This window comes from Lactuca saligna, chromosome 5 (genome assembly GCF_052625555.1).
Source record: "Lactuca saligna cultivar CGN05327 chromosome 5, ASM5262555v1, whole genome shotgun sequence".
Lineage (NCBI taxonomy): Eukaryota > Viridiplantae > Streptophyta > Magnoliopsida > Asterales > Asteraceae > Lactuca > Lactuca saligna.
The window spans coordinates 163,655,922-163,681,252 of NC_136421.1; the positions used below are offsets into that span (position 1 = coordinate 163,655,922).

General features: G+C 33.3%; 4 protein-coding genes across 5 annotated transcripts; 1 reads left to right on the forward strand and 3 right to left on the reverse strand.

Annotated features, from left to right (window-relative positions):
• The first annotated feature begins 5,934 nt into the window (after positions 1 to 5,934).
• Positions 5,935 to 11,402, forward strand: LOC144997095 (uncharacterized). Its single transcript, XM_078956921.1, has 13 exons — positions 5,935 to 6,300; positions 6,793 to 6,874; positions 7,046 to 7,149; positions 7,397 to 7,523; positions 8,096 to 8,190; positions 8,427 to 8,550; positions 9,028 to 9,207; positions 9,288 to 9,446; positions 9,682 to 9,730; positions 9,826 to 9,890; positions 10,079 to 10,123; positions 10,477 to 10,650; positions 10,744 to 11,402. Exons 1-13 carry the CDS (start codon positions 6,263 to 6,265, stop codon positions 11,092 to 11,094), a joined length of 1,593 nt encoding a protein of 530 aa, XP_078813047.1. The 5' UTR covers positions 5,935 to 6,262; the 3' UTR covers positions 11,095 to 11,402.
• A 2,145-nt stretch (positions 11,403 to 13,547) lies between these two features.
• On the reverse strand, positions 13,548 to 15,055 carry LOC144997842 (phosphoinositide binding protein). The gene is made up of 2 exons (XM_078957705.1): positions 14,681 to 15,055; positions 13,548 to 14,368 (listed from the first exon to the last, which is right to left on the reverse strand). Exons 1-2 carry the CDS (start codon positions 14,917 to 14,919, stop codon positions 13,693 to 13,695), a joined length of 915 nt encoding a protein of 304 aa, XP_078813831.1. The 5' UTR covers positions 14,920 to 15,055; the 3' UTR covers positions 13,548 to 13,692.
• Positions 15,056 to 18,473: 3,418 nt separating this feature from the next.
• On the reverse strand, positions 18,474 to 21,258 carry LOC144998517 (uncharacterized). Of its 2 annotated transcripts, none has more exons than XM_078958261.1 (11): positions 20,861 to 21,258; positions 20,622 to 20,690; positions 20,437 to 20,532; positions 20,216 to 20,346; positions 19,940 to 20,135; positions 19,707 to 19,882; positions 19,497 to 19,626; positions 19,241 to 19,401; positions 19,092 to 19,150; positions 18,846 to 18,941; positions 18,474 to 18,727 (listed from the first exon to the last, which is right to left on the reverse strand). In XM_078958261.1, the coding sequence occupies exons 1-11, from the start codon at positions 21,167 to 21,169 to the stop codon at positions 18,672 to 18,674; spliced, it is 1,479 nt and encodes a 492-aa protein (XP_078814387.1). In that variant the 5' UTR covers positions 21,170 to 21,258; the 3' UTR covers positions 18,474 to 18,671. The 2 variants fall into 2 exon arrangements, with proteins under 2 accessions (XP_078814387.1, XP_078814386.1); XM_078958260.1 differs by having other exon boundaries at positions 18,846 to 18,945.
• A 1,151-nt stretch (positions 21,259 to 22,409) lies between these two features.
• Positions 22,410 to 25,036, reverse strand: LOC145045009 (S-adenosyl-L-methionine-dependent methyltransferases superfamily protein). The gene is made up of 11 exons (XM_078993359.1): positions 24,798 to 25,036; positions 24,301 to 24,381; positions 24,114 to 24,192; positions 23,850 to 23,991; positions 23,668 to 23,737; positions 23,511 to 23,575; positions 23,352 to 23,430; positions 23,173 to 23,260; positions 22,993 to 23,057; positions 22,828 to 22,917; positions 22,410 to 22,730 (listed from the first exon to the last, which is right to left on the reverse strand). The coding sequence occupies exons 1-11, from the start codon at positions 24,933 to 24,935 to the stop codon at positions 22,614 to 22,616; spliced, it is 1,014 nt and encodes a 337-aa protein (XP_078849485.1). The 5' UTR covers positions 24,936 to 25,036; the 3' UTR covers positions 22,410 to 22,613.
• Positions 25,037 to 25,331: the final 295 nt, after the last annotated feature.

Here is a 25,331-nt window from a genome sequence, read left to right on the forward strand (position 1 = left end):
CCGAGTTTTGATTATATAATGAAAATGCATCTCTTGATGAAATGCTTTGATAAATATTATTTTATCATATTTTGTTTTGGGGAACAAATTCCGCAACTCTTTTAAATCAAAAGGATTTACTCTAAAATTATTTTAAAAAGCATTGATGAAATCGGTCTTTTCTGGCTGTGATTTTGGGATGTCAAAATATGCTAAGGGCTTGTGTGATCGACTTTGTCAAGGCATGGGATACCCATTTACTACTATTTGAATTCTCATTCAATAACAGTTATCACACAAGCATCAAGGTTACCCCATTCGAATCCCTTTGTGGTCATAAGAGAAACCACCAAGAAGATTGTCCAAATCCGAGAACGATTAAAGGCTTATAGAGACGAACAGAAGAGTTACGCGGATAGCAAACGAAAGGCTTGGGAATTCTAGGTTGGAGATTGAGTGTTGTTAAAAGTCTCGCCCTGGAAAGGCTTGATACGCTTCAGTAAACGTAGGAAATTGAATCCAAGATACATCGGGCCTTTCAAAATCCTCGCCAGGATTAGTGTGGTAGCATACAAACTCTGACTACCTCAGGAACTCAAAAACGTACATCCTACCTTCCACGTGTCAAATTTAAAGAAGTGTCTGTCTGACGAGACTCTTATGATACCACTCGACGAAATCAAAATCAACGAGAGTCTCCACTTCGTAGAAGAACCGGTTGAAATCATGGACCGGGAAATCAAAAGAACAAAACAAAGTCGCCTTCCCATTGTGAAGGTCCGATGGAACTCTAAGCGAGGACCCGAGTTCACCTGGGAACGCGAAGACCAGATGAAACAAAAATACCCACATCTTTTCCCCAACTCTTGAAGTCCCAATCAAAACGATAATTTCGGGACAAAATTCCCTCTAACAGGGGAATGATGTGACAACCATCAAATTTTGGTCAAGTCAAAGTTAACAAACGTCAACAAGTCAAACCAATAAACTCATGTAGTGCTAGTATGATAAGATATATTCTATGTCTTTTTATGTACAACTCTATATCATAATGCAAAGTGTCACTCAGAAGTTTCAAATGTTTAAAAATTCTAAACCCTAATCAGGATGAGTGAGGAAATGACTCTATAAAGCACTAATAAGTACCCTTCGGGGGTGTAAAACGCTCATGAGAAGGCATATTGGGGTTTACGAACCTTGTATTATGAGGCCAAACTCTAACAAAGATCACAAACAAAGTCTCTCTCAATCTGTCTCTCTCACTCTCTCACTCTCTCTCTCTCTCCCAAATCTCTCTCAAATCCTCTCTTAACTTTTTTTTATAATCCCTCGGGGCATCCCGGCCCTTAACTTAGTCAAAAACCTCTTGAAACGGGAAGATTATGTGAGAAATAGTCTATTAGGGCCGAAGCCTCTTAGGACTGAAACCCTTAGGATCAAAGCCTCTTAGGAACGAAACTTTCCTTATGACCGAATCAGCAATTCGGACCAAGACCAGCTTCGCCTACATCAACTTCGGTCGCCTGCATTCGGTTCAGTTCGCCTCATTCCGATTCGGCTCATCTCGTTCTCGCTTCCCACTCAATGAACCTCGTCCGCAAGCATTCTTGGACTGAACATAACTTCGGTTCCTAACTCCCCTGGACCGAACCTTCGGTTCTGAGACCCAGAACTTCACAAGTTCGCCTCTTGGTCCCGATTTTTGACCACTTTCGCGTTTTAAGCCCATTTTTGATGATTTTGACGGGGGATTTTCACCCAAACTCATATTTTGACATATAATACCCCATAGATTCATATTTTAATCATATCTTGGGGAAATCTTTATCATAGATAATATCTTTTGTACAAGACATTATCTAAGGGTTGGTTGACTTTTCCAAGAAGTTATGACACCATGCCCACTTTATGTCACTATTCACTCCTTACCATATCAAATCATAGTCCTTTTATGAATTTTCCAACACTTTATTGACTTAATTACACTAAATCCACCTAAAAGATCTATATCTCACTTACTTCTCAAAATAATCATTCACCACATTCTTGAAACAAATACTCTCTCTCTCTCTCTCTCTCTCTTTCATTCTTAATTTTCCTCCCTGGAACCAAGAACTCTAGGAAGTCATGAGCCTTCCCTTCATTTTTGGTATGTTCTCCTTTTTCTACTCTTGAATATTCCACACTCCTTCACTCAAATCATGGATTTCTTATACAAATATCGTCATATTTGTTCTTAAATCTTCAAATCCTCAAGCATTCTCCAAGTGTTCTTGACTTGGAACCCCCCCCCCCTCTTTTCAACATCCATCTCAAGGAATCACTCAAGGTGAGCTCATACCCCCTTCTTTCATGTTTTATCTAGTTTTATGGGGGGAGAATACAAGTCACAACATCAAAAACATGCTTAAACTCAAATGACAACTTTCAATAGAAAAGTTTTGGCTCATTCACGATCTGTTTTGACCATCTTAAACTCCATAACTTTCAAAACTATTCAATATACAAATAGTTCAGGTTTATACCTTTAAAATAACTACTTGCACATCCTCATGCAATTTTTCTACAATTTATGGTGATTTTTACAAAACTGCCTATCATTTTGCATATGGGCATTTTCGCACTAGTTAGAAACCACTAAAAATCATAATAAAAATTATGAATATACTAGACACATTTCGTGAACTCTCAGTTTACGGAATCAGATTTCGACTTCGTATGATCATCTGTGATTTTCTAAAAACAGTACAGAAAAGAAAAAACTAGTTAAACAACTTTCAACTTATTAACACTGTGTAACATGTTGAGCAGAGTGTATAGTAATTAAATTTCTATGTGTTGAATGTATTTCTTGTTATTTTAACATCACAAACAGAAATAGTCATTCATGATTTCCAGTTACTACAAACATATGTAATAAATTATAATAGGTATAGTTTATGGTTCTTACTTCTTACACACTACAAACTCACTATGAAAAGTATTATGTTTACACAACAAAAAGAGTTTTCATTCACTACAAACATATATAATAAACTATAATAGGTATAGTTTATGGTTCCTTACACTACAAATACACTACAAAAATGGGTTCAGTTACACTATAGAAAAGGTTTTTCATTCACTCTGTACGTAAACTCGTTAACGTAAATTGTGAGACACTACTTCATTGTACTCTTAGAGTACGGGTTAAAATTCCTAAAACTTATAACCAGAGTCTCTTGTAGGGAGAGCGTGAGAATTGTATATAGATCTATATTGGGATTGACAACCCACACCGAAGCTGCTTGCAACAGCCCGACCAGCCAGTCGGTGGTGACAAATGTCAAAACAATTCTGACGTCTGAAGAATGTCGCAGTAGGTCTACTCTGTCATAGTATGGTTATATCGACTCACATAGGGAGATAACGACACATATAGTTTATGAGAATTTCTACTTTAAAAAGGGGGTTTGTTAATCTAAAGTTACATACACTATTACAAGTACGAAATAACACACATACACTCGGTCTTGGGATTTAAGACTACATATCATTTTATAAGGAAAATATTGGATTTTTCTTGAGTATACACTACATTTACAAACAAAGGTTTTCAAACTCTACATCCAAAAGCTTATGCACTCACCAACTTAATTGTTGATACTCTTTCAAAATTACTTGTATTCTTAGGTAATCAATAAACAGGTAACTACCAGCTTTTGAGGATGGGACGCTACGATGTCAGGCAAAACATTTTATCATTATAATGTAATTGATTTTGAAACATGTAACTCATGAAACTATGTAACTTTCTCGATTATATTTATGATGGGTGTATTTACTTTAAACACTATTATATACTCGTTGTAATACTATACATGAAGCGCTCCACCCTCGGACGTTTCCGCCATCTTTTTTTTGGGGGTGTGACAGATTTTATTAAACTTTTTGGGAGACCGATTATATTCTTTTACCTGGTCCCTCATAGGGCTTTATTAAATATAAGTTATACCTTGTATCATAAAGTCCTATGTTCGTACTTTTCTTTTCATAGAGTGTGCTTTTTTGGAGATGTGCTAGCTTGGGGTTCTTAAACAATAGTTATTGCAATGGTCTTGTTCTTATCTGGTCGAGGACCCGGGTAGGTATTTTAGGAAGACATTGACACGGATAAACCATAACTAATAAAATTGGGTCTATAAAGATCCGTGTGTGTGTGTATATATATATATATATATAGCATTGGAATTGACATAAAACATGTTAAATGTTATCTTCACTATTTTAGTAACTAGTGTTTATTTAGTAAATTGCATATGTAATATTAAAAAACGTATCAACCATAAACAAATATAATTTAATGTATAGTTGGTCAATTGTTTAACAAAATTAAACATGATATTATTATTGGGAAAATATCTTAGGAGGGTAACTACCTCTTATCCGTGTTCACATATTGACAACTTTTTTTTTGTACATAAGAAAGCAATTAACCTGTTTTAACTGTTTAAATTACACAAATATTACCGGCTAATACATGTTTTAACTGGTAACTCAAAGAGAAAATAACTTAGGAGGTAACTACCTCTTATCCTTGTTCACATATTAGCAACTTTTTTTTTGTACATAAGAAAGCAACTAATTTGTTTTAACTGTGTAACTTCCCAAAAATCATGACAAAAAATTTCGTTTTTAATTTAATACTAAAACCATAATTGTTAAATCATTAATTTAATACTCCGGCATCGGGCCCCCTCGGCATCAGGCCCCGTCTGGCATTGAGCCCTGCTCGGTATATAGATCTATCTCTCTTAGTCCCCGTCCGTACTCAGCTAGTGATGAGATACGGGACCTCACCCACACTCACATGCCTACCAGGCACATACAAGTATCACATAAACAACAAATATAATTTAACATGCAAACATTCCTCGGGCACCCGCCCGGGCATCGGACCTTGGTACGGAATAACATACTAGCATACAATATCTAGGGCTAACCCCCGGGTCTTCCTACTCATAGACTACATGGGTCAGCATTGTGGCCTTAGACCCATTCACACATTGAAGAGACTCACCTTGCACTGCTGAAGCCCTGGCTGGAACTTTGTTGGCGGCTAACTGGCAATTCCCGAACTGCTACTCCTTTGGCTCCCCGAACTATCAATACCAAAATAACACTTAGACCAGAATACCCTCCAAAAGTCAAACTAAGTCAACCCCAATCAAATTCAAGATCAACGATCAATTGTCAAAGTTAACACCCCGATTTAAATAGGGTACCAAGTCCTGGATAAGATACTGGGAATGGAACCAAAAGAAGGAGAATAAGATGCTTAAATAGGGTATGAAGACCCGGAATTAGGGTTTCCTAAACCCAGACCAATTCGCCGAGTCGGTCCCCCGACTCGCCGAGTAGGTCACTTAAAAACGAAATTTTTGGTCATGATATTTGGGATGTTACACAATTAAAACAAGTTAATTGCTTTCTTATGTACAAAAAAAAGTTGTCGATATGTGAATACGGATAAGAGGTAGTTACCCTCTTAAGTCATTTCCCTTTGAGTTACCGGTTAAAACAAATATTAGCCGGTAATATTTGTGTAATTTAAACGGTTAAAACAAGTTAGTTGCTTTCTTATGTACAAAAAAAAAAAAAATTTCCAATATGTAAACACGAATAAAAGGTAGTTATCCTCCTAAATTATTTTTCCATTATTATTTGCTTTCTTATTCATTGAATACCAAACAAAAGGGAAAACATCAATTATTTTTGGTATTTCTTACTCACAACCAAATGCATCTAAATCATCTCACCTGATCATCATAACCCATTCAATTTACGAAAAAAAAAAAAGTTATTTCTATCTAAGACTAGAAAACACATAGCAATATGTTATTATAGTTAAATAGAAAATATTGGTAAAGGGTAACTAATTAAAGTCTTAACTAAATTTGGATGAAATGTTACGTGAAAGAGAGAGCATTTTGGGTGGTGACAGCCCACAGGACGACAGGGTGGTGGAGAGAGAATAGACAGACAGACGGGTCTTTGATTTTGGGAAAATCTTGATACACAAAACACGAACTGGGAACCGACCCAACGTTGACACCAATAACAACAGCAAACCAATTCTTCTTCCAATCTACACCAAAATCTCTTGCTTTTCGTCTCGATTAACGGACTTCAATTTTGTCATACCGAATCCCAATATACACTACTCGTAAATAACTGGAACATCTCACACAATAACATCTTAGGATCTGGAAAACAAAGCAAGATCTATTGCTTTTTAATCTCTATGGAACAGCTTATCAACTTCATCATTCGCCCACCTAGGTCATTTCCGTTCTCCCTATCTATAATTCTTTCATATCTGTGTTCTGTAAGATACTTGATGATGTATATATATGTGATTTTACCCCAAATTCTGATGCGGGTTTTATGGGTTTGTATAAAGTATATTTGTCAATTCGATGGGGTTTGTGAACTCTACTTTTTCGTTATTTTTTATTACAATTTTGCTTTAAAGCATGAGTTCAATGTTTTTGTTCAAAATGTTGAAGGGGTTCCGATTTTCTTCAAGTAAAATTATATAAGTGTTATAAACCTTTGATATAAGTTGCTGCAGTTATCAGAATTATGAGTTTTTTCTTTTGCTTCAGTTACTCCTTCAAGTTTGGATCAACAGATTAGGGTTTCTGTTAAATGTTAATCAAGTAGATTAATTCATTTGTTAACCATGGTATAAATTCATAGTTTGTAATTGTGATTGTTGGCTACCAATAACTTCCACCATTGACGAATATCTTTTTTTTTTTTTGGTCGCAGAGCTGAGTATGAGCCAAGCAATGATTTACTAGATCAAGAATTCATGCTTAAAGGGAAATGGTTTCAAAGAAAAGATTTAGAGGTAAATCTTTAATATTCTTTTTTTGTTATGAGCATTAAAATTAGAAGAGAATGTGTCCCAAAAAAAAGATGATCCTCTGGTTCAATATACATCAGCCTCTATACACACATTATTATTCATGAATACACATAATTTTGGTCCTATGTATAAAGGGTATTCTTGTCTTTTCAGATAGTAAATAGCCGAGGAGACACTCTTCAGTGTAGTCATTACTTGCCTATTGTGAGTCCTGAAGGAAAGCCTCTGCCATGTGTAATATACTGCCATGGAAACAGGTTAGATGCTGCTTCTTTTTGCCTTTATGGACTTCATACAACATGTCTTAATTCAGTAAGCTCTATATGAGTGTTTCTTTTTGACTTAACTCAGAAAGAACAACTTAATAAAGTCAGGGAGTCATTCACCATTGAATCCTAACATTTTACAAATTCGCCCTTATTTATTTTTTTTCTTCCATTTCCCCACGCGTTTTCTTTCAAATTTGTCTACTTACAAGCTTACATAAATGTGATGATGTGGCAGTGGATGCAGAGCAGATGCTAGTGAAGCAGCTATAATATTATTGCCATCAAATATTACTGTATTCACTCTTGATTTTTCTGGATCTGGACTTTCTGGTGGAGAACATGTCAGTCTAGGGTGGTATGAAGTAAGTGAATAACTAATCTTAATTTTTTGACAGATTTTTAATAATCCTGATTAAATTCTACATGAATCTATTTAAATCTTCCATCCGATTGTGTTGTTTGAAAACAGAATGCATATGTTGATAGCTGTTAAAATATAAAGAGATATCTGTATGTTTGGAGATATATTGTTTAAAGTATATGTAAATGTAATGGTCTTTCTTTATTTCTACTTTCATTTTTCTATATTACAACATTGCCCTTTCCTTTTTTTTTATTTTCTTTTTAAGACAATGCACTTTTATCAATCTACCCAATTATATCATTGTCTTCCACTTTTTTTTTTCCTAATTATAGCAGTGAAATTTTCTTTGTATTTCTATGTTTTTAAAGTATGATACTATAATAGGAAGAAATGGAAGTAAGATATTATATAGTACAATAAACAAATTAACAAAAGCACATTGCTATTTCTTGCATTTTTTAATCGTAGAGGAAGTGTAGTCATTGACATGCCTAGGTTTTAAGATTATTAGTTGTTGTGATATTACCTTTTCACCCTTTAAGTTGAAATGGATTTTTTTTTTCTTTCCAGAAAGATGATTTGAAATCCGTGGTAAATTACTTGCGGGCTGATGGAAATGTTTCATTAATTGCCCTTTGGGGTCGATCCATGGGAGCTGTAACAAGGTAATAACTTTTTGAATACGAGTAAATGACCATTTTACCCTTATAGATATATTTAATAATCACAACATGATTATAAACTAAACCTTGCATAGTTTAAAGCTTATGGACTAGGTATCATTTATATAACCTCATTTAGGTCATAATACATGTCATTCCTCATGTCTTTTTTCTTTAATAATTGATATTATAGTGATATGTGATGTGAGTTTTATGACTAAATATGTTGATGATGTCAGCCTGATGTATGGAGCAGAGGATCCTTCAATTGCAGGAATGGTTCTTGATAGTCCTTTCTCTGATTTGGTTGATTTAATGATGGAACTTGTTGATACCTACAAAATTCGTCTGCCCAAATTCACTGTATGTTCATCTATTATACATACATAGTCATAATATTGATTAATGATTTAGTTCACTAATCAAGATTATGCTACAATATCAATATGTTTCTTTTCTTCTTAGTCATTGTTAAGTATTTTCCGGATAAATCGTGTTAAAAAGTATTTGAGAAAATGACAACACAAAACAAGGACAAATTTGTAAAAAGTTATAACCCAATGAGGAAAGGTTCCTTTTCCCGACTTTCTCAATTAAGTCGTTCTTTCTACATTAAGTAAAAAAACACACTCACATATAGTTTTCAGATTAAGTCATGTCTCCATTAAGCCAAAAAGAAACAACACCTTAAGTTTTCTAGAAATTGGCCTTCATCTATTTTTTCCTTTCATTTCTTGAAGCATGTTGTCTATTTCTCAAATGTCTTTTAAACATCATTCAACAAAAAAGAAAAGAAAAAGAACATGGCTTTAGTCTTGTTATTTGGTTTTGTGTTTGTAGGTTAAATTTGCTATCCAATACATGAGAAGAGCTATTCTTAAAAAGGCAAAGTTTGATATTGTGGAGTTAAATACCATAAAAGTTGCAAAATCTTCTTTTGTTCCTGTTCTTTTTGGTCATGCTGGAGATGATGATTTTATACAACCACATCATTCAGATCGTATCTTTGAAGCTTACATGGTAATTTACTATTTACTAAGTCTAATATTTTTGTACAAAATCTTGATTGTATTTTTTGTTTAATACTTTTATGTTGACAGGGAGACAAGAATATTATAAAATTTGAGGGTGACCATAATTCGCCACGTCCTCAGTTTTATTTTGATTCTATAAATATCTTTTTCCACAATGTCTTGCAACCTCCTGAAGATGATGTTAAAGGAAACTTCTTTGATACACCTCTTGATTACCTTGGCAAGGTATATTCTACACACACACACACACTCAATATAATTTCCAGATTCAGGGTTAGTTTGGTTAAATGGAATGGAATAGAAAAGGAATGGAATGGAATGCGTCGTTACAATCCATGGTCATGTTTGTTGGCATGTGTAAAGAAATGAAATTGATTTTCGTTTTGATGGAATGAACTATTCCATTCCTTCCCCAATTCCATCTTAACAAATGTTTGTAATAATTTCTCTCTGCATTCAGGAATTCCATGGAGTTGGATATGAAAACGATGTTCATGTTACACCTCAAGGCATGCAATTTTTAATGTGGTTTAAGTTGGTTTGATTTCAAATTGTCTGAATGGTTTTTGACATGATGTTTTTTGTGTTATAAATTCGTGTACAGCATCAAGTAGCACAGAGGATGCCATTAATCAACTCCGTTCCAAAAGGCCAATGAGTAGGACTGAGGTCAGTATTTGGTTTTGTTTTTCTGTCGTTTTGTTTAGTGTTAAATGGAAGAAATAGCAATGTACTTTCATTGATTTGTTTGTTATATTGTACATTGAAAAATCTACAAATAAATGAAAACACATTGCTATTTCTTGCATTTAGTTCTTTTGGAAAAGACTTTTTTTGACTTTAAAAAAAAAATTCAGGTTCCTTCGGATATGCCATTAACAGATATTCCATGTAGTTCTGAGGTATTTTCCTTTCTTTTTCTCTTTTTCTCTCTTGTCCTTTAGTTGAATCATTTTCGTTACTCCCTCCATACCAATAATCAACTCATATGGAATCCACTAAAATGAATTGGAATCCAAATGGATGGAATTGGAATTTAAGTACTCTTGCAGATTCCATTATTCTGATTGAATTGTGAATCTGAAAGATTTTGATGGAACTGAATTCAGTTCATCGACAACCAAATACTCAATGGAATGGAATCTTGAATCCCAATTCTAGTCTTATTTTGCAATTCTTTTAGCCATTTTTTTTATAGTTTAGAGTAGAAAATGTTGACAAATCACCAAAGATGATCGAATTATTATTGGTTCAGGAAGAAGGAAGTACAACAGAACCTATTCCATCATCTTCTAAAATGATTGACTTTGACTTTTCTAATGGTCATACACATACACATGCACCCTCAATACTAGAAGATCATGAGTATGTTGAATACCCACTTCAACACATAGAAGGTCTCCCATGCAATGCCGAGGAAGAAGAAAGGGTAACCTTTTTATTATTTATACCTAAAATACCCCTACTCATCATCATTATTATTAGTTGTTTTTCTAAATACATGATGTGATGATTGTTTTAGATGCTGATGGAAGCTGTACTCCTGTCTTTAAAAGATTTAGAGGTGAAACAACCAGAAACAGAATCCACTGATACAAATCCAACAACAAATCATTCTACACCAATAAAAGCGGACCCCACAAGTGTTTCAACAGCTAGCAGCAGTGATTCACAGTCGAGATTCATGTCTCCATGCAACAGCACATCATCATCAAATATGACACCAACAGTAACACCATCAGTGGGCCCCACCTTGGATGCTGACATGGCGGATCGGACGAAAGCCACAGTAACCGTGGAAAGAACCCCATCTGGTAATATAATGGACGGATTGTTACGGCGTTGGGATCTTAATTTCTTCAAGAATAGATGATGATGATGATGATGATGATTTTTGGATCTTTTGGTTATATAGCAAGTGTTTTGTGTTTGATGATTTTATAATTTTTTTTTTTTTTTTTTGGGTTTTGGTTTTGGAGGTGGTGTGGTGATTGATTGATTTGATATTAAGATTGTGTGGGGAAAAGGGGGGATGAAAATGGAATTGTGCAGAAAAGAAGTGTAAGGGAGATTTGTATAATTTGTTGTATATAAAGGTTTAATCCTGGATGTGTTATGTCTTGTCACATGTATGGACAAAGTTTTTGGGTTTTGTTTCACCCAAAAGAGATGTCTGCAAAACATCATGTGAATCTTGACAAGACAAAAAATACAACCAAAATAGTATTCATGCTCTTTTTGCCATTTAGGCATTGTTTAGGGTACCCTTGTTACTCATTATACCAAAGTGAGTTTTATTAAATCAACATTTTTATTTATTGTACCTCTATGTTTGTATATATTTTTTTCTAATAATTTCAGGTATCATTTTAATAATCGATATCTTATTATTCATCATTTGGTATATTCTTGATAATTTTTGAACCATGTGTAAGAAGATACTTGCACAAAAAACCCAACAACACATCCCACAATTTACGGAGGAATCTTACCATTAATAATTGATATCTCACTATTCATTATTCGGTATATTCCAAACCCTATCTACCCTACCAGCTCAAGATCCTTGTAGATGTATTTTTTTCTATATATACATAGGATAATACCGAGACTAATTGGTTTGACTTAAATCAAGAAATGGAAAGACATAACACATTTGTTTTGAGAATCTTCAATGTCCAACTCATACTTCAATCAAGACACAACCAATGCATAATTCAAATCCACTTATGAATGAAAATTTACATGAATTTCATAAATACGTGTGACATTCAAAATGTAATTTAAGATGGATATTGTGGATTCTAGATCATTGCTTTTTCTCTTAGTCATTTCGAAGATTATTTGCATCAGATTTTATCGAATTTATGCAACAAGCTATTAGCACATCCTGCAGAGTACATAGTGATTATGGTGATTAGTTTAACACAATGTGTAACTCGTTGAATTTCTCTGGAGTGAGTTCTGCTATTTCTAAATATTGGTTGATTATGTGAGACACTACTATTCTCTTTGGTAACAAATATTGTGTTATTGTTCATTATTTGAACAATAAAGGTTCTACAATATGGTTCTCACTTTGGTATGGCATGAAAGACATACCAAATCGTGCATATGTTGTATTTATTCATGTTCACGGTAACCATTATGTGATAGTTGATTTACAAGAAACGTATCAAATGCTTACTGTTTTGTCATATTTACGTAAGTATGGATCAGAACGTTCTGCATGATGGAAACTTTGGACTTAATGTTTATGTTTCACATAATAAACATAATGTACCATGCAATTTTAATACTCAAATGGCTAGTATATCTGATGATTAATACAGACAAACTTTGCTTTATAATAATAATAATAATAATAATAATAATAATAATAATGAATAAATCAAATAATATTAGTAAAATAAAATAAAATATTAATAATTATAATATCTTTCTAATAATAATAATCATAATTTTCTAATACTAATAAAACTTAAATAAAAAAATAATAAAAAAAATTCTAAATCAAGGAGTTCAAAAAATTATCAAAAGAAATATAAGACAATAAAATGAGGATGTGTTAATTGGACACATGTAGCTTTTAAAAGCATGTTCATTCTTAAGAAATCTTTTTAATGTAATCAATGCAAAAGTTTGATGATATTTACTTATGGTGGGTTAATTACTTGTTTATGCAATATTTATTGTTATTATTATTTTTATTTTTTATTTATACAATAATATTTGCATACAAAATATTTAATAATGTTTTAAAGTAGGACCAAATCATACAACTAGCTAACATAAGATTGTTAAGTTAAATTTCTGAACTTTGTATTTTAATAAAATATTATTTTTAAATATTTTGAAAGCTGCTTAGATCATGTTTGTCATGAAGCCTCTTCATGGCTAATATAACAATGTGGTGGACGCATCACAGCTCAATGTGGAACATCATGTTGAAATGTGATTTGCACCACACTAGACCACACCTAATTCTTTCTCTCTTCCTAACTCTTAATTAATTAAAAAATATTTTTTTATTAAAAAAAAAAAGGATATAACGACATAGAGTGGTGATACAATGTGTTTTAAATATGATGATGATGATATTGTAATAACACTTTTGGCGTGGTGAATATACCTAGCCTTAGGTTAAAAACTAACACCAAATCATACACTTAACTGTTTCAGTTAACTGGTTGCAACATTTGGTCCTATTTAAAAAAAAAAAAAAAACCTTTTTGTATATTTTACATCAACAATTAACATTCATAAACTGGAAAAAAATTGGATAAATAAGTAATTAACCCTAAACTTATTTCTATTTGTTGCCAATTTGATCAACGTCCACATATATTAGCACCTCATTGAAAAGTCAAAGTGTCAAAAAAATATACAGCAACAAGCCAACAATATGATCCTTTTGCACGAAAAGAAATACAAATGTTATATCAAAATATAGAATTACATAAATCAAAGATCATGTCTTCATAGCGGGTCTCACCAACCCAAGACCCGACCCACTTCCCAAATGCTTAAAATCTTTAGCTTCAAGATTATCCCCATGACCCGCAAACCCGGTCCCACCTTTCTCCAAATAAATCAAATTCCTCTCTTTGCAGCCTTTATTACACACCAAACACACCTTATCAACCGCCATAAACTTCTCTGCACACTTCTTACAAAAAACATGTCCACAAGAACTTAAAGCCACAAGCCCTAAAGTATTAGTCAATGTCACCTTACAACTAGGGCACACGTAAGTTTTATCCAAGGGCGAATTCGTCTTTTCCTCATTTGTCTCTTCGGTGAAGAGAATAGAGAAAAGGGATTTCATTTTAAGCTTCTCGTTGCCTTCCGGGCAGGTAGTGGCGGTGGAAGGGGCGGTGATTTTGACCGGAGCTTCTGGGGTGGCGGAGGGTAGCCAAAATGCTTTCATGGTTCTGAGGGCTTCTGCTTCATATGATGTCGTTTTCACACTGTTTGCACCATGGAAATTGTTTTGATCGCGGTTCAAGTTTTTATCGGTGTATTGTGGGACCGCACCATGGTTTTGTTGATCGAAGGCGTCGAGTTCTCGCGCTTTTTGTAGGGCTATTTTTTCGGTTTCTTCGTCTTTTTGTTGTTTTTGTTGGGTAGTATGAGCAGCTAGCTTCCTGTCACAAACATATCAGGTTGTACTGTGTTTAGTACAGATGCCTAGTGTAAGAACAAATTTCCATAACCCATATTACTAGACACCTATAATGAACTATATACATGAACAACCATCGGGTTATGCATTGATGGAGCTTCCAACTCAAATCACAGGTCAGATGTAATGCCTAGAGTATTTTGGATCTACTAACGAAGATTGGAGAGCAATGAGTTCAGGTATAGACTAAGTCAAATACTATTCCAATCCCAATCCTCTGATCCAAGCAAGTATATATGGAATTAAAGAAGATAGGGTAAATTGAGTGTATTACCTTTGGATATCTTTCTTTTGGGACAATAAGCACTCGAGGATGCACTCTTTACAGAAGACGTGGCCTTTTTGACAGCACAAGGGATCGATGAAGGGCTTCAAGCAGAGAGAGCAAGCATCGAAGGGTTTGATTGAGTCTTTACCAAGCCTCTCCTTTTGAGTACCGTAACCTAGCTTCCTCTTCTCGTCATACGTGAAGAACGCTAGATCGTTGTTGTTCTTGGAATGTCTCTGAGGCATGTTTTCAGATCAATTCAGGAGGGATTAAATTTGGATTTGGATTAGGATTTGGAGTTGAATTTGAATTCGGATTTCAAGAGGAAGCAACTGAGATCGACTGTCGACTTGGAAACCCTAGAATTTTGACGAGCCTCCTTTGAGGTTGTCTTTGTGTACATGACATCCGATCTCCTATTTATATCCCGTAGGGTAGATAACTATAAACATTAACAAAACTAAAGGGCTAATCACAAATATATCAAAAACAGAAACTATATAATATAAATAATTAAAATTTTGAAGAGTCTAATTTAATTCTAAGCTACTTTCAAATCCACCTGTGTCTCGTAGACTTAGGCTACGTTTGGCGCACCACAACTAGCTTGTTTTTCGATTTTTATTTGTTGTCGTATTTGGTAAGCCAAAAAACTAGCTTATAAGACTGCACGGTGTGGGTGCGGTCCGAGACCGCACTTTGTGCCACATAGACCTGGAACACCGCCCCCAGACCGCGGTCTAGTGCGGTCTTGACCGCAGTGCAGCTAGGGAATACCGCGAATTTTGATTGATTGTTGGGTGTTGATTGACTTTTTGACCGTTGAATGGCCTTTTTAGTTAATTTCTTTTTTTTTTTAACTTTACCACACACACACACACACACATATATATATATATATATATATATATATATATATATATATATATATATATATATATATATATATATATATATATATATTACCATTCTACACAATATTTTTACACAATTTTTTATCATATCTTTACTTCTTTTCTCTATTTTTTTTTTTTTGAAAAATATCATCTTCCAAACGACCCAGCAAATAAAAAACACCAGTCAGAAATACCAACACCCCACTACCTTCATTTGATCAACTGATTTTCTCACCTCCGTATTACCACTACGGCGGTATGTTTCCGTATTTTCCACAACGATCAGCGCAACCACAACCACAAACACCACCACTACCACAACCCGACCCGGATTTTAATCCATTTGATTTTTTTATCTCAACCCGAGTTTGTTCAACAAACACAAACACAATCAGAAATGGTCGTTTCTAATACTGAACCGGAATTCGTCACAGAGACTCAGCCCACTCGAGCAGCAACTAAAAGAAAAGAGAAGACGGTAGCTAGATGTTGGGAACCTTTGGAAGCGTTAGTGTTGGCACAATCTTGGATCGATATTTCAGAAAATGCGACGGTTGGAAAAGACCAAAAGCATGTCTGCTTTTGAATTCGCATTTTACACAGGTTCCATAAAGGAATGAACCGTGGAGAATACCGTTCAAAACATCAAGTGTACTCCAAATGGGGGAAGATGAACAAAGAAGTCATGTTGTTTAATGACTTGTGGAACAACATGAAACGTCAATGGAAAAGTGGAGAAAGCGATAAAGTAATTTTGAAGAAAGCGTTGAAAGTGTATCAAAAAGAAAATCTGAAAGCTTTCAAGTTTCTTGAAGTTTGGAATTTTTTGAAAGATAATAGGAACTAGTTGAGTAGCAAAACATCAGACGAGCATATCGACAGTGGGTCAAAACGCAACAAAGCATCTGAGTCCCGACCACACTACATCAGATGCTCGTGTTCAATTTGATCTGAACGAAGATTAACTTGTTCCAGTTTCACCACCTTCCCGACCATTGGGAAGAGACAAATCAAAAAGCAAATGTAAAGGCAAAGCATCGGATTCAGATGATTTGAAAGAAATGGGATCCGACATGAAGGGTATAAAAGACAGAATGGACAAGATTTTGAAAATTGCTTCTGAAAGAGAGCTTCGGAAACAAAGGGAGAGCGACATGCAAATACTAGCGATGGACACGTCGAATATGACCGTGGCCGAGCTTGAAGTGGTTTTGGCGATGAATGAGGAAGTGAAAAACCGTTACATCAATCGTGGCTAATTTTTAGTTTTTTTTTTCAAGTTTTTAATTGTTTCGTGTGTGTGTGTGTATTTTTTAAGTTGTAGGTTTTATGTTTCTACTTTGTTTTTCTAAATTTTTAGGTTTTTTTTTTTAATTAATTAATGTATGGTATTTGTATTTTTTATTATTGAAATATTATCTTTTTAAAATTATGTTTTTTTATTAAAAAAATAAGTTTTATTGAATTAAAATAGTTAAAAAAAAAAAAAAAAAAAAAAAAAAAAAAAAAAAAAACCCTTTAAATGTGGCACCACTCCCTTGGTATGGCAAGAAATCACACTTGAGTGGTAAAAAATGACATAATGCTTATGTGGTGGGAGAGAAAGTGCGGTTTCGGTGGCACCACACCCTCCAGCCTAAGCTAGCTTTTAAAAAGCTATTTGGAGTAACTTTTGAGGAGCTTTTTTACAAACTTCTCAAATATACCTTTAATTAATTATAAATTACTTATTTTGGAAAATACTATTTTATATAATTTTATATCTTTCAGCTAGTTTTTACCAAACACTCTTTTTTATCATCTAGCTTACCAACTAGCAGCTAGCTTTTTAACCATCAGTTACCTTTTCAGCTATCAGCTAGCTTTCCAGCTAGCACGCCAAATATAACCTTAAGTCCCTCAAGTAGAAAATACAACACTTGACACTACTAAGTTAGAAACTCTTTGGTAGAGAAAATTTTTCTAACAAAATAATCTCACAAAGCTTTTACAAATATCATTAAATTTCCAAAACACATTTACCGAAAAAAGCAATGAAGCAGGGGAAACATATTAGTTTACAATTAAATAAGATCATTCGTATTTTATAAGAAATTCTAAAAATTTTATTCTAATAAAAAATATTTTTTTATGCCAAATGTCATATTTATAACCAAGAGTCAGTCATGTATCATTTTCTCATGCATATGCAATTCCTTTTTCCACCCAAGTTGAATTGAATGTTATACATCATTTTCATCAACTTGAAAACAAGAAATCAGAAGGTACTCACCGAAAATCCTAACTAGATTAGCATCATAAAGTTAATCCATTCCAAATTTATTAGTCAATTTCTCTATTTACTTGATTTGTTGAAGGCGATCCCACAGTTTTTAAGCCTCTAATTGTTTAATATATAAACCAAGAGTCAGTCATTTATCATTTTCTCATGCATCTGCAATTCATTTTTCTGCCCAAGTTGAATTGAATGTTATAGACTATTTAGATCAACAACATTGAAACAAGAAATCAGTAGGTGCTCATCGAAAATTCTGGCTAGATTAGCATCATGAAGTTAATACATTCCAAATTTATTAGTCAATTTTTCTATTTAGCTGATTTGTTGAAGGTAATCCCATAGTTCTTAAGCTTAATTGTTTAACTAATAAGTATATCATCGGATCTCCTTTCTCTTCTCCAATATTCTATTTGGCATCATGTACGATTCTATTCGGTCTTTCAAGTCCAATGTTTTGCTCAATATTTTGTTTGTTGTTTTTTTTATTTTTGTTACGATTCGACTTATCACATGAAAGAATCAATCCATGTAGGTTTTAATCTCCAATCGATACAAGTTTCCAACATATTTTTGTTTTGTAACAATATTTCTTTGAATTACTTGGTGTTTTTAAAGGGTTTGAGAATTGCTTCAACAATTACATAATATTTTTCTTATAACTTATTACAAGATTGTTGACATACATATGACATCTTTCATGTCTCAACTTAGTCTCGTCTTTGTTTCACTTTCATGTATGATGAGTTAAATATACATGTAAACATAAGAACAACAGCAGTAAAAAATATAATTGGAGAAATTGGTGAATTGTGTTTCCAGTAGTTTACTGAAGTGCACACGCTACTTGTGGAAGCAAATCGATCCCCAGATTCTCTTCCCCTGTCACAAAAACAATACAATTACGTCTCTCTGTCTGTCTGTTTATCTATCTGTCTATCTGTCTTTATTAACATATTAACAGTAACAGTAACAGTAACAAAGATAATAGAATAGATACCTGAATACATCTCGAATTGAGTTCCATATAGATGTGCCAAGCTTTTTGCTTGAAGTGAAATCTTGTTTATATTTCTCAAAGGTATCATCATCCTTTCTTCCTAACAAAAATACAAATATAAGATAATAAGATAATGATTTGTGTTTTCCACCTATCTGTCTGAATATAGATTTATAGTTTCATAACTTTGTAATTAATTTTTATTTTTCAGATCAGACAACTAAAAAACGTATTTTATTTTTATACCGTTGAATGTGTGATGCCGAACTGCTGCCAGCTTTTCAACCAATAGGCGTTCCTCGTTGCTGACATAGCAAGGTAATGAATGACATGAGATTTGATTACTTACTTAGTAATTTAAAATTATTGCTGACGTGGCATGGCAAGGTAATGACCTGATATATTTAGGGATGTTGACATTCACAATGAAGTGATGACTCCCTCTAACAGAAGGCTTATTAATATCTGGAACTCCCATCTTTGACAGTTTTATGGTTTCCCTTGGTTGAATTCCAGAAGGAACATGAAGATCTTTTACACCATCAACAGTTTCAACCTTAAATTATATCAAAAACTAACTCAGAACCACAAAGTCAAAGCAAAATATAATAGCAGAATTGTTGACTAATTTTAGATAAGTTTTTATTTTACCTTAATCACAGTACCTAATATCGCCTGTGTATAATCGATATTAATCTCTGAGTAAAGATTAAGACCTTCACGTTTAATTCCATGTTTTTGTTTAACATGAAAGACTAAATACAAATCACCAACTCTATTCCTGCATTCAAGATTGTTATGTATTTTGCCCTTATCTATTATAGTTTATACTTGTTTGCCTATTTATGCTTAGCAGCATACCTTGTTTTGTCAATATTGCCCTCACCTTGTATTCCCATGGTGTCTTCATCAGTGACACCAGGTGGAATCACCACTTTCACAGTTCTAGTCTTCTGTACATTACCTTCACCTCTACAATATTGACAGTTTTCAGTTATGATCTTCCCATCACCACCACATTTTGAGCAACTAGACACCTGGAATTGAAAACAGGTAAGTGGCTAAAAATCAAATTGAATAAAATGGAGGTTTACCTGAGACATAACCCCAAATGGTGTTTCCTGAGTTTGCATTACTGCTCCTCTTCCTCCACATTGGTTACATGATTTTATACAGTTTCTTGATTTAGCTCCTGTTCCACCACAATTATCACATGTCTCAAAGCAAGAAACTTCAATGTCACGTTTTGCTCCAAAGATGGACTCTTCAAAGCTCAAAAAGACATCATGTCTGGACAATAATCAATGAATTGTATGAATCCATTAATTGCAATTTGGCAAAGAGAAAAGCAAATAGTAACCTTTGATTACCGAATGTTGAGGGAGTTGGTGCCCTTGTTTCTGAAATTGAAGTTATTGTCTCCTGATTCATTCATGCCATTCCCGCCAAAAAACCCATTTGAATCCCCAAAGAAGGTGCCAAACACTTCAAATGGATCCACCTAAAACACAAAATTCCCTTTAAAGGAAGATATTACAGTGAAGTGATATTGTTGTTGTTTGTTGTTTTAATGTGAGTGATGCAATCTTACCTCCTGGAAACCAGCACCTGATCCATCATAATTCCCTTGTAAACCTGCCTCCCCAAATCGATCATATAATGATCTTTTCTCTTCATCTGATAAGACCTGTGTAACACAAACTGGTTTAGCTTATATGAATACAAAATGAGGAAATATAATCGGAAAAAGCTTTTTGGGAGTCGTATAAGATATACCTCATATGCAGCACTTATTTCTTTGAACTTCTCTTCTGCTCCATCAGCCTTGTTCATATCTGGATGATACTGTTGCAAATGAGGCACAGAATGATGTTAGCACAAGATTGAATACCATAGATATAGATGTCTTGTGGTGGAAGTCGTAAATCATGTTAAACTCAACACAAATGTCAATGCAGATTTTGAAAATGTTCTATTATCTTAATTAGGGAAAAGAAGGGTGAAAGGTAACTGACCTTGCGAGCTAGTGCTCGATAGGAGCTCTTGATCTCCTGCAAGGTAGCATTTTTACGAACTTTAAGAACTTTGTAGTAGTCAGGAGTAGTAGTCTTACTACTTCTACCGGTGGAGGCAGCGGCGTAAATTATTCGACGACGACAAGATGATAATCCAATGGTGTTTCTGAGAAATGGGAATGCGGAGTTTGGTGAAAATTTGATGGCGACCGCGGCGGAGGAGGAGGAGGAGGCAACGGCGATGGTGGTGGTGGGAAAGATAGATAGGCGTAAGCTGCTACAAGCGATGCAAGAGTAGCAACCAACCATGGCCGGCGGGTTTCCCGTACGAAGAAACCGGATATGGGTCAGGGTTTTTCGGGGGAAGGGGGGTTTAGAAGTTAGGCAGAGATGAGGAGCGGGCCGGTGAGGCCGGTCATATTGTCCCGGTCCGGTCTTTTTTATCCGGTTCTAAAATTTTTAGAAAAAAATATTCTTTTTTACGAGAATAAACAATTTAAAAAAGATTTTTTTAGGGTTTATATTTGATGCATATTAGTTAATCCAAAATTCCAAACAAATTATTAATTACTTTTATAAATAAATAATAACTACACTCTTGTGATCCGATCTCCCTTGACATTATCGAAAAACGAGTCAAAAATGATCAAGATTGATTTATTTAAATGGGATGATTATAACAATTATGACATATATGATTTATAACACCAATTTAAATTCTTATAATGTATCAAAATGTAACACTATTATCAAACAACATGACATTTATATTTTCCATCGAGTTTTATCTCTTGATATTTTATAAAACATCAATCTATTGATATAAACCACTCATGTCATCAACCATAATCGTTATATCATTTAAATGAAAAAAAACTTAAAAGGTACATCAAAAAATAATAAATCTTTTTTGTAAGCAAGAAAATATAATGAGATTTTCTGAATATAATTGCATAATAGGTTGTGTTTTATGTATTTTACCGTTTACCATGTTTTTTTTTAGATTTTCTAAAATAATTAATATTTAATATAACAATTATTTTGTTCTTTCGTGTAAATGTATGACCAAAATACAACATTATACTGAAATTCAATAGTAATGACATAATTTTCTTTCATTTTATTCATTAAACACACAAATAAACATCTAACTTGATGTAGTTTTAATTTTGATATAGAAATATGTAAGGTCGGTCTTCACACAAAAGTAATACTTTTTTTAATTTTTTTAATATTGTTTGAATAGATGAACTTTAAAAAATAGCAATATGTTTTACAAAAACAACACCAAATTTGTAAAAAAGTTAGTACTTAATGAAAAAAAAACACACACACACATTCTTTCTCTAATTTTCTATATTCATTCGTCTAGTTTGTATTATATGAAAAGAAAACATTCGTGTGTGTGTGTATATATATATATATATATATATATATATATATATATATATATATATATATATATATATATATATATATATATATATATATATATATATATATATATATATATATTCACTTGATTCAATCCAACAAGCAACAACACTGCCCACAAAACAAATACAAAGGTTTTACTATATTTATAGTTTTAAACATGTCAAGGTTCTGAGTAGCAATAGCCACTATTTGAAGACCACTTTTATCTTGAACAAAATAGGGAATTTAAGCAGATAATTTATTGCATCATTTTTTCAAACTGCATTTCTTCCCCCCAATAAAAAAAATATATATATATTTAATCTACAAATAAGTTTTAGTTATTTGTATGTCCAAATTCCTTCTGTATGTCCTTGAAAGATACAGTAGCAGATCCCCTGCGCTTGGCCTTCTGCTGAGACTCATGTTCCTTCCACCCAGTCATGTATATCACCTATTCCCAAAATACCCCTCCCTCATATGTCATAAACTCATAATAAACTCATAATTAGATAGATTTTCAAAAGTCAATGCAATTAAGAATGAAAGACCTGGAAAGTTGCAGGGATAGTTCCATCTTCTGCTGCAAACATGGACTCATAAACAGCTGCTGTTGCCACAGCTGTCTCCCTCTTCAACAACTACAAAAAAGTTGAGAAACAAAAAAGATTAAACACAAAATACAAAACACAAATAAATAAATAAATAAATCTTACTTTGATTCTATTTACAAGAGCATTAGTTTCACCCATTGCACGCAGATGTTCTATTAGCTCCAGTGCTAAACATGACATGAGAATAATTATATTTAGTAGATTTAAGACATTATAATTTTCATAACTAATAATAAGTTTATAAAAAAAAAAAGAAAAAAGAATTTGGAGAAAAATGCTCACCACTATTATATCTAACCTGGTATTCATCAACATCAACTCCTGGAAGAGTGAAGCCTGCTCTAGTCAACAGATTGCCTGCATCTCGCACCTATTTGTGTGTGAAGGTGAAGCTATTTAACAAATGAATGGATGGAAATAGACAAGGGCAATTCGGTAAATAGATATCTAAAAGATTATACTTGTGCTAATGGTGATATTCTTGGACTCACACCACCTTCACGCTCCATGTGTGCTATAGTGCATGCGATTCTCAGCTCTCTATATTTTTTTTTTTAAAAAAATCATCAGAAGTAGAAGAAAACTATCATTTTGCAAGAAAAATAAAAAATGAAACTAACTTTAGTGTTTCTCCACCAAAAATAGCTGCTAAAAACAAGCCATCAGGTTTCAATGCCAACCTACTCTGTCACACATATAGAGCAATTATCAGTACATTAGTTCCCCTAGGCTGCTATTGAGAAGGGCATAATCGTCTTTTTACATAAGTATCAATACCTGTATCATTGCACCAGGAAGATCGTTTGTCCAGTGGAGGCCCAAACAACTTATCACTAAATCAACAGAACTTTAACACCACAAATAACAATCCAAGTAAGTAAGAGTTGTAAAACTAAAACTTATGATATTTTTATAAGAAGTGCATGATTTAATGGAGAGTTAATTAAGCATATATATACCTTGCTTGTATAGGTAAAAATTCTTCATCGCCTACCAAAAATGAAGTTTCAATGTTATCACTAGACAAATCTTTTTCTGAATCTTTACATAATTTCACCATGTCATGTGATGAATCCATCATAATTAGCTTCTCTATGCCACCTAAAAGTACATCAAAGAATTAGGGTTTTATATGGCATATTACATATCCTCATGATTATGTAAATCTGTTAAATTATTCAAATGCTTGCATGAGTGAGAATACATGTTTCAAAAAGTCTTACCACGTCCATGTACAGAACGCCTAATTGCTTCCAAAGAACCTCCCAAACATAATGTTGTAGGAAATGTCTTCTTCACATCCTATAAAAAATGTATTTGCTTATGGAGGTATAAGTCTAGGGAATTAAAGATTAAAACTTATTTTACAAAGATAGAGGAAAAAGATATAAGTTAGAAAAATCTTGTAACCTCCAACCGATCCAGAAGATTATCAGCCACAGTATTGACAAGAGAATCTTTCCTGTTTATCAGCCATGCAGCTCGATCACGCTGCAATGAAGTGAGAATAACTTTACAATGTGAACTGAAATGAAATGATGCATAATCAGAAAAGATCCAAGGAAATTGCAAATGAGATTAGAGAGAAGTCCACCAAAATCAATAGAAATTGTATCTGTAATCATGTTAGGAAGCGCATAAGTTTTGATCTAAGAACAGCTGACCAAAATTCAAAATTTCACTTACCGGTTACCAAATCCACAAATTTTTTTTCAATAGAAGATGCTAACTAATTTACATTTACATTAGCAACAACCGATTGAAGAAAATCGTTGATGTTAACTTGGCAAATTCAAATTTCATCAATTATAAACACGCGTCATATACAACACCATATGTTTAGGAATAGATCAAAGAAAGTAAGTATGACAAGGAGGAAGATTAGAGTGAAGAAAATAAAGCTTAACTTGTTTGCGTTTGAGGTGGCGATCGAAGATTTGGACTTTAGAACTCTGAAGATTAGTGTCAATATTCTCCGCTGTGCAAAATGTTCTTCTTCTTCTCAGAAAACTGCGTAGTAGTAGGTTTCCATTCAGTCGGCTCATTTCTTCTCTTCTGGTTATGGAATTGGTACAGTTCCGCTGAAAGCGAGGTTACGCCGTTCTGAGTTGTGACCAAGGGGTTTTCATTACCGGCGTCTAAAATGGAGTTTTTTTTTTTTTAATCAAAACGGTGTTTTCTAATAAAAAAAATATTTACTAAATATGTGTTTAAAAATATTTAGATGTAGTTTAATGAAATTTATATTTTTTTAAAATTTTTAGTTTTTTAACTCTTTTTTATTGTTTTTTTAATATAACTTTTTTGATTTTTTTAAAACTTTGTGTTGTTAATGATTATCAAATTTTTTTACAAACATCATTTTTACCTTTTGTTATGTCTCATTTTATTATAACCAACAATCTTTTTTTATAAAAACCAACAAACAATTTTTTTTTAAT

Coding starts and splice junctions, on each gene's coding strand:
- LOC144997842 (XM_078957705.1), bottom strand. CDS start 14,919: ATGCCTCAGAGACATTCCAAGAACAACAACGATCTAGCGTTCTTCACG. Junction 14,369..14,680: donor CAAAAGAAAGATATCCAAAG/GTAATACACTCA, acceptor TGTTTGTGACAG/GAAGCTAGCTGCTCATACTA.
- LOC144998517 (XM_078958260.1), bottom strand. CDS start 21,169: ATGGTTGGTTGCTACTCTTGCATCGCTTGTAGCAGCTTACGCCTATCT. Junction 19,627..19,706: donor GGCAATATTGACAAAACAAG/GTATGCTGCTAA, acceptor TCTTGAATGCAG/GAATAGAGTTGGTGATTTGT. Junction 19,402..19,496: donor TATTAGGTACTGTGATTAAG/GTAAAATAAAAA, acceptor ATATAATTTAAG/GTTGAAACTGTTGATGGTGT.
- LOC144997095 (XM_078956921.1), top strand. CDS start 6,263: ATGGAACAGCTTATCAACTTCATCATTCGCCCACCTAG. Junction 6,301..6,792: donor TTCATCATTCGCCCACCTAG/GTCATTTCCGTT, acceptor TTTTGGTCGCAG/AGCTGAGTATGAGCCAAGCA. Junction 9,731..9,825: donor TGTTCATGTTACACCTCAAG/GCATGCAATTTT, acceptor ATTCGTGTACAG/CATCAAGTAGCACAGAGGAT.
- LOC145045009 (XM_078993359.1), bottom strand. CDS start 24,935: ATGAGCCGACTGAATGGAAACCTACTACTACGCAGTTTTCTGAGAAGA. Junction 24,193..24,300: donor ATCTTCTGGATCGGTTGGAG/GTTACAAGATTT, acceptor CATTTTTTATAG/GATGTGAAGAAGACATTTCC. Junction 23,992..24,113: donor GCGTTCTGTACATGGACGTG/GTAAGACTTTTT, acceptor ATGTACTTTTAG/GTGGCATAGAGAAGCTAATT.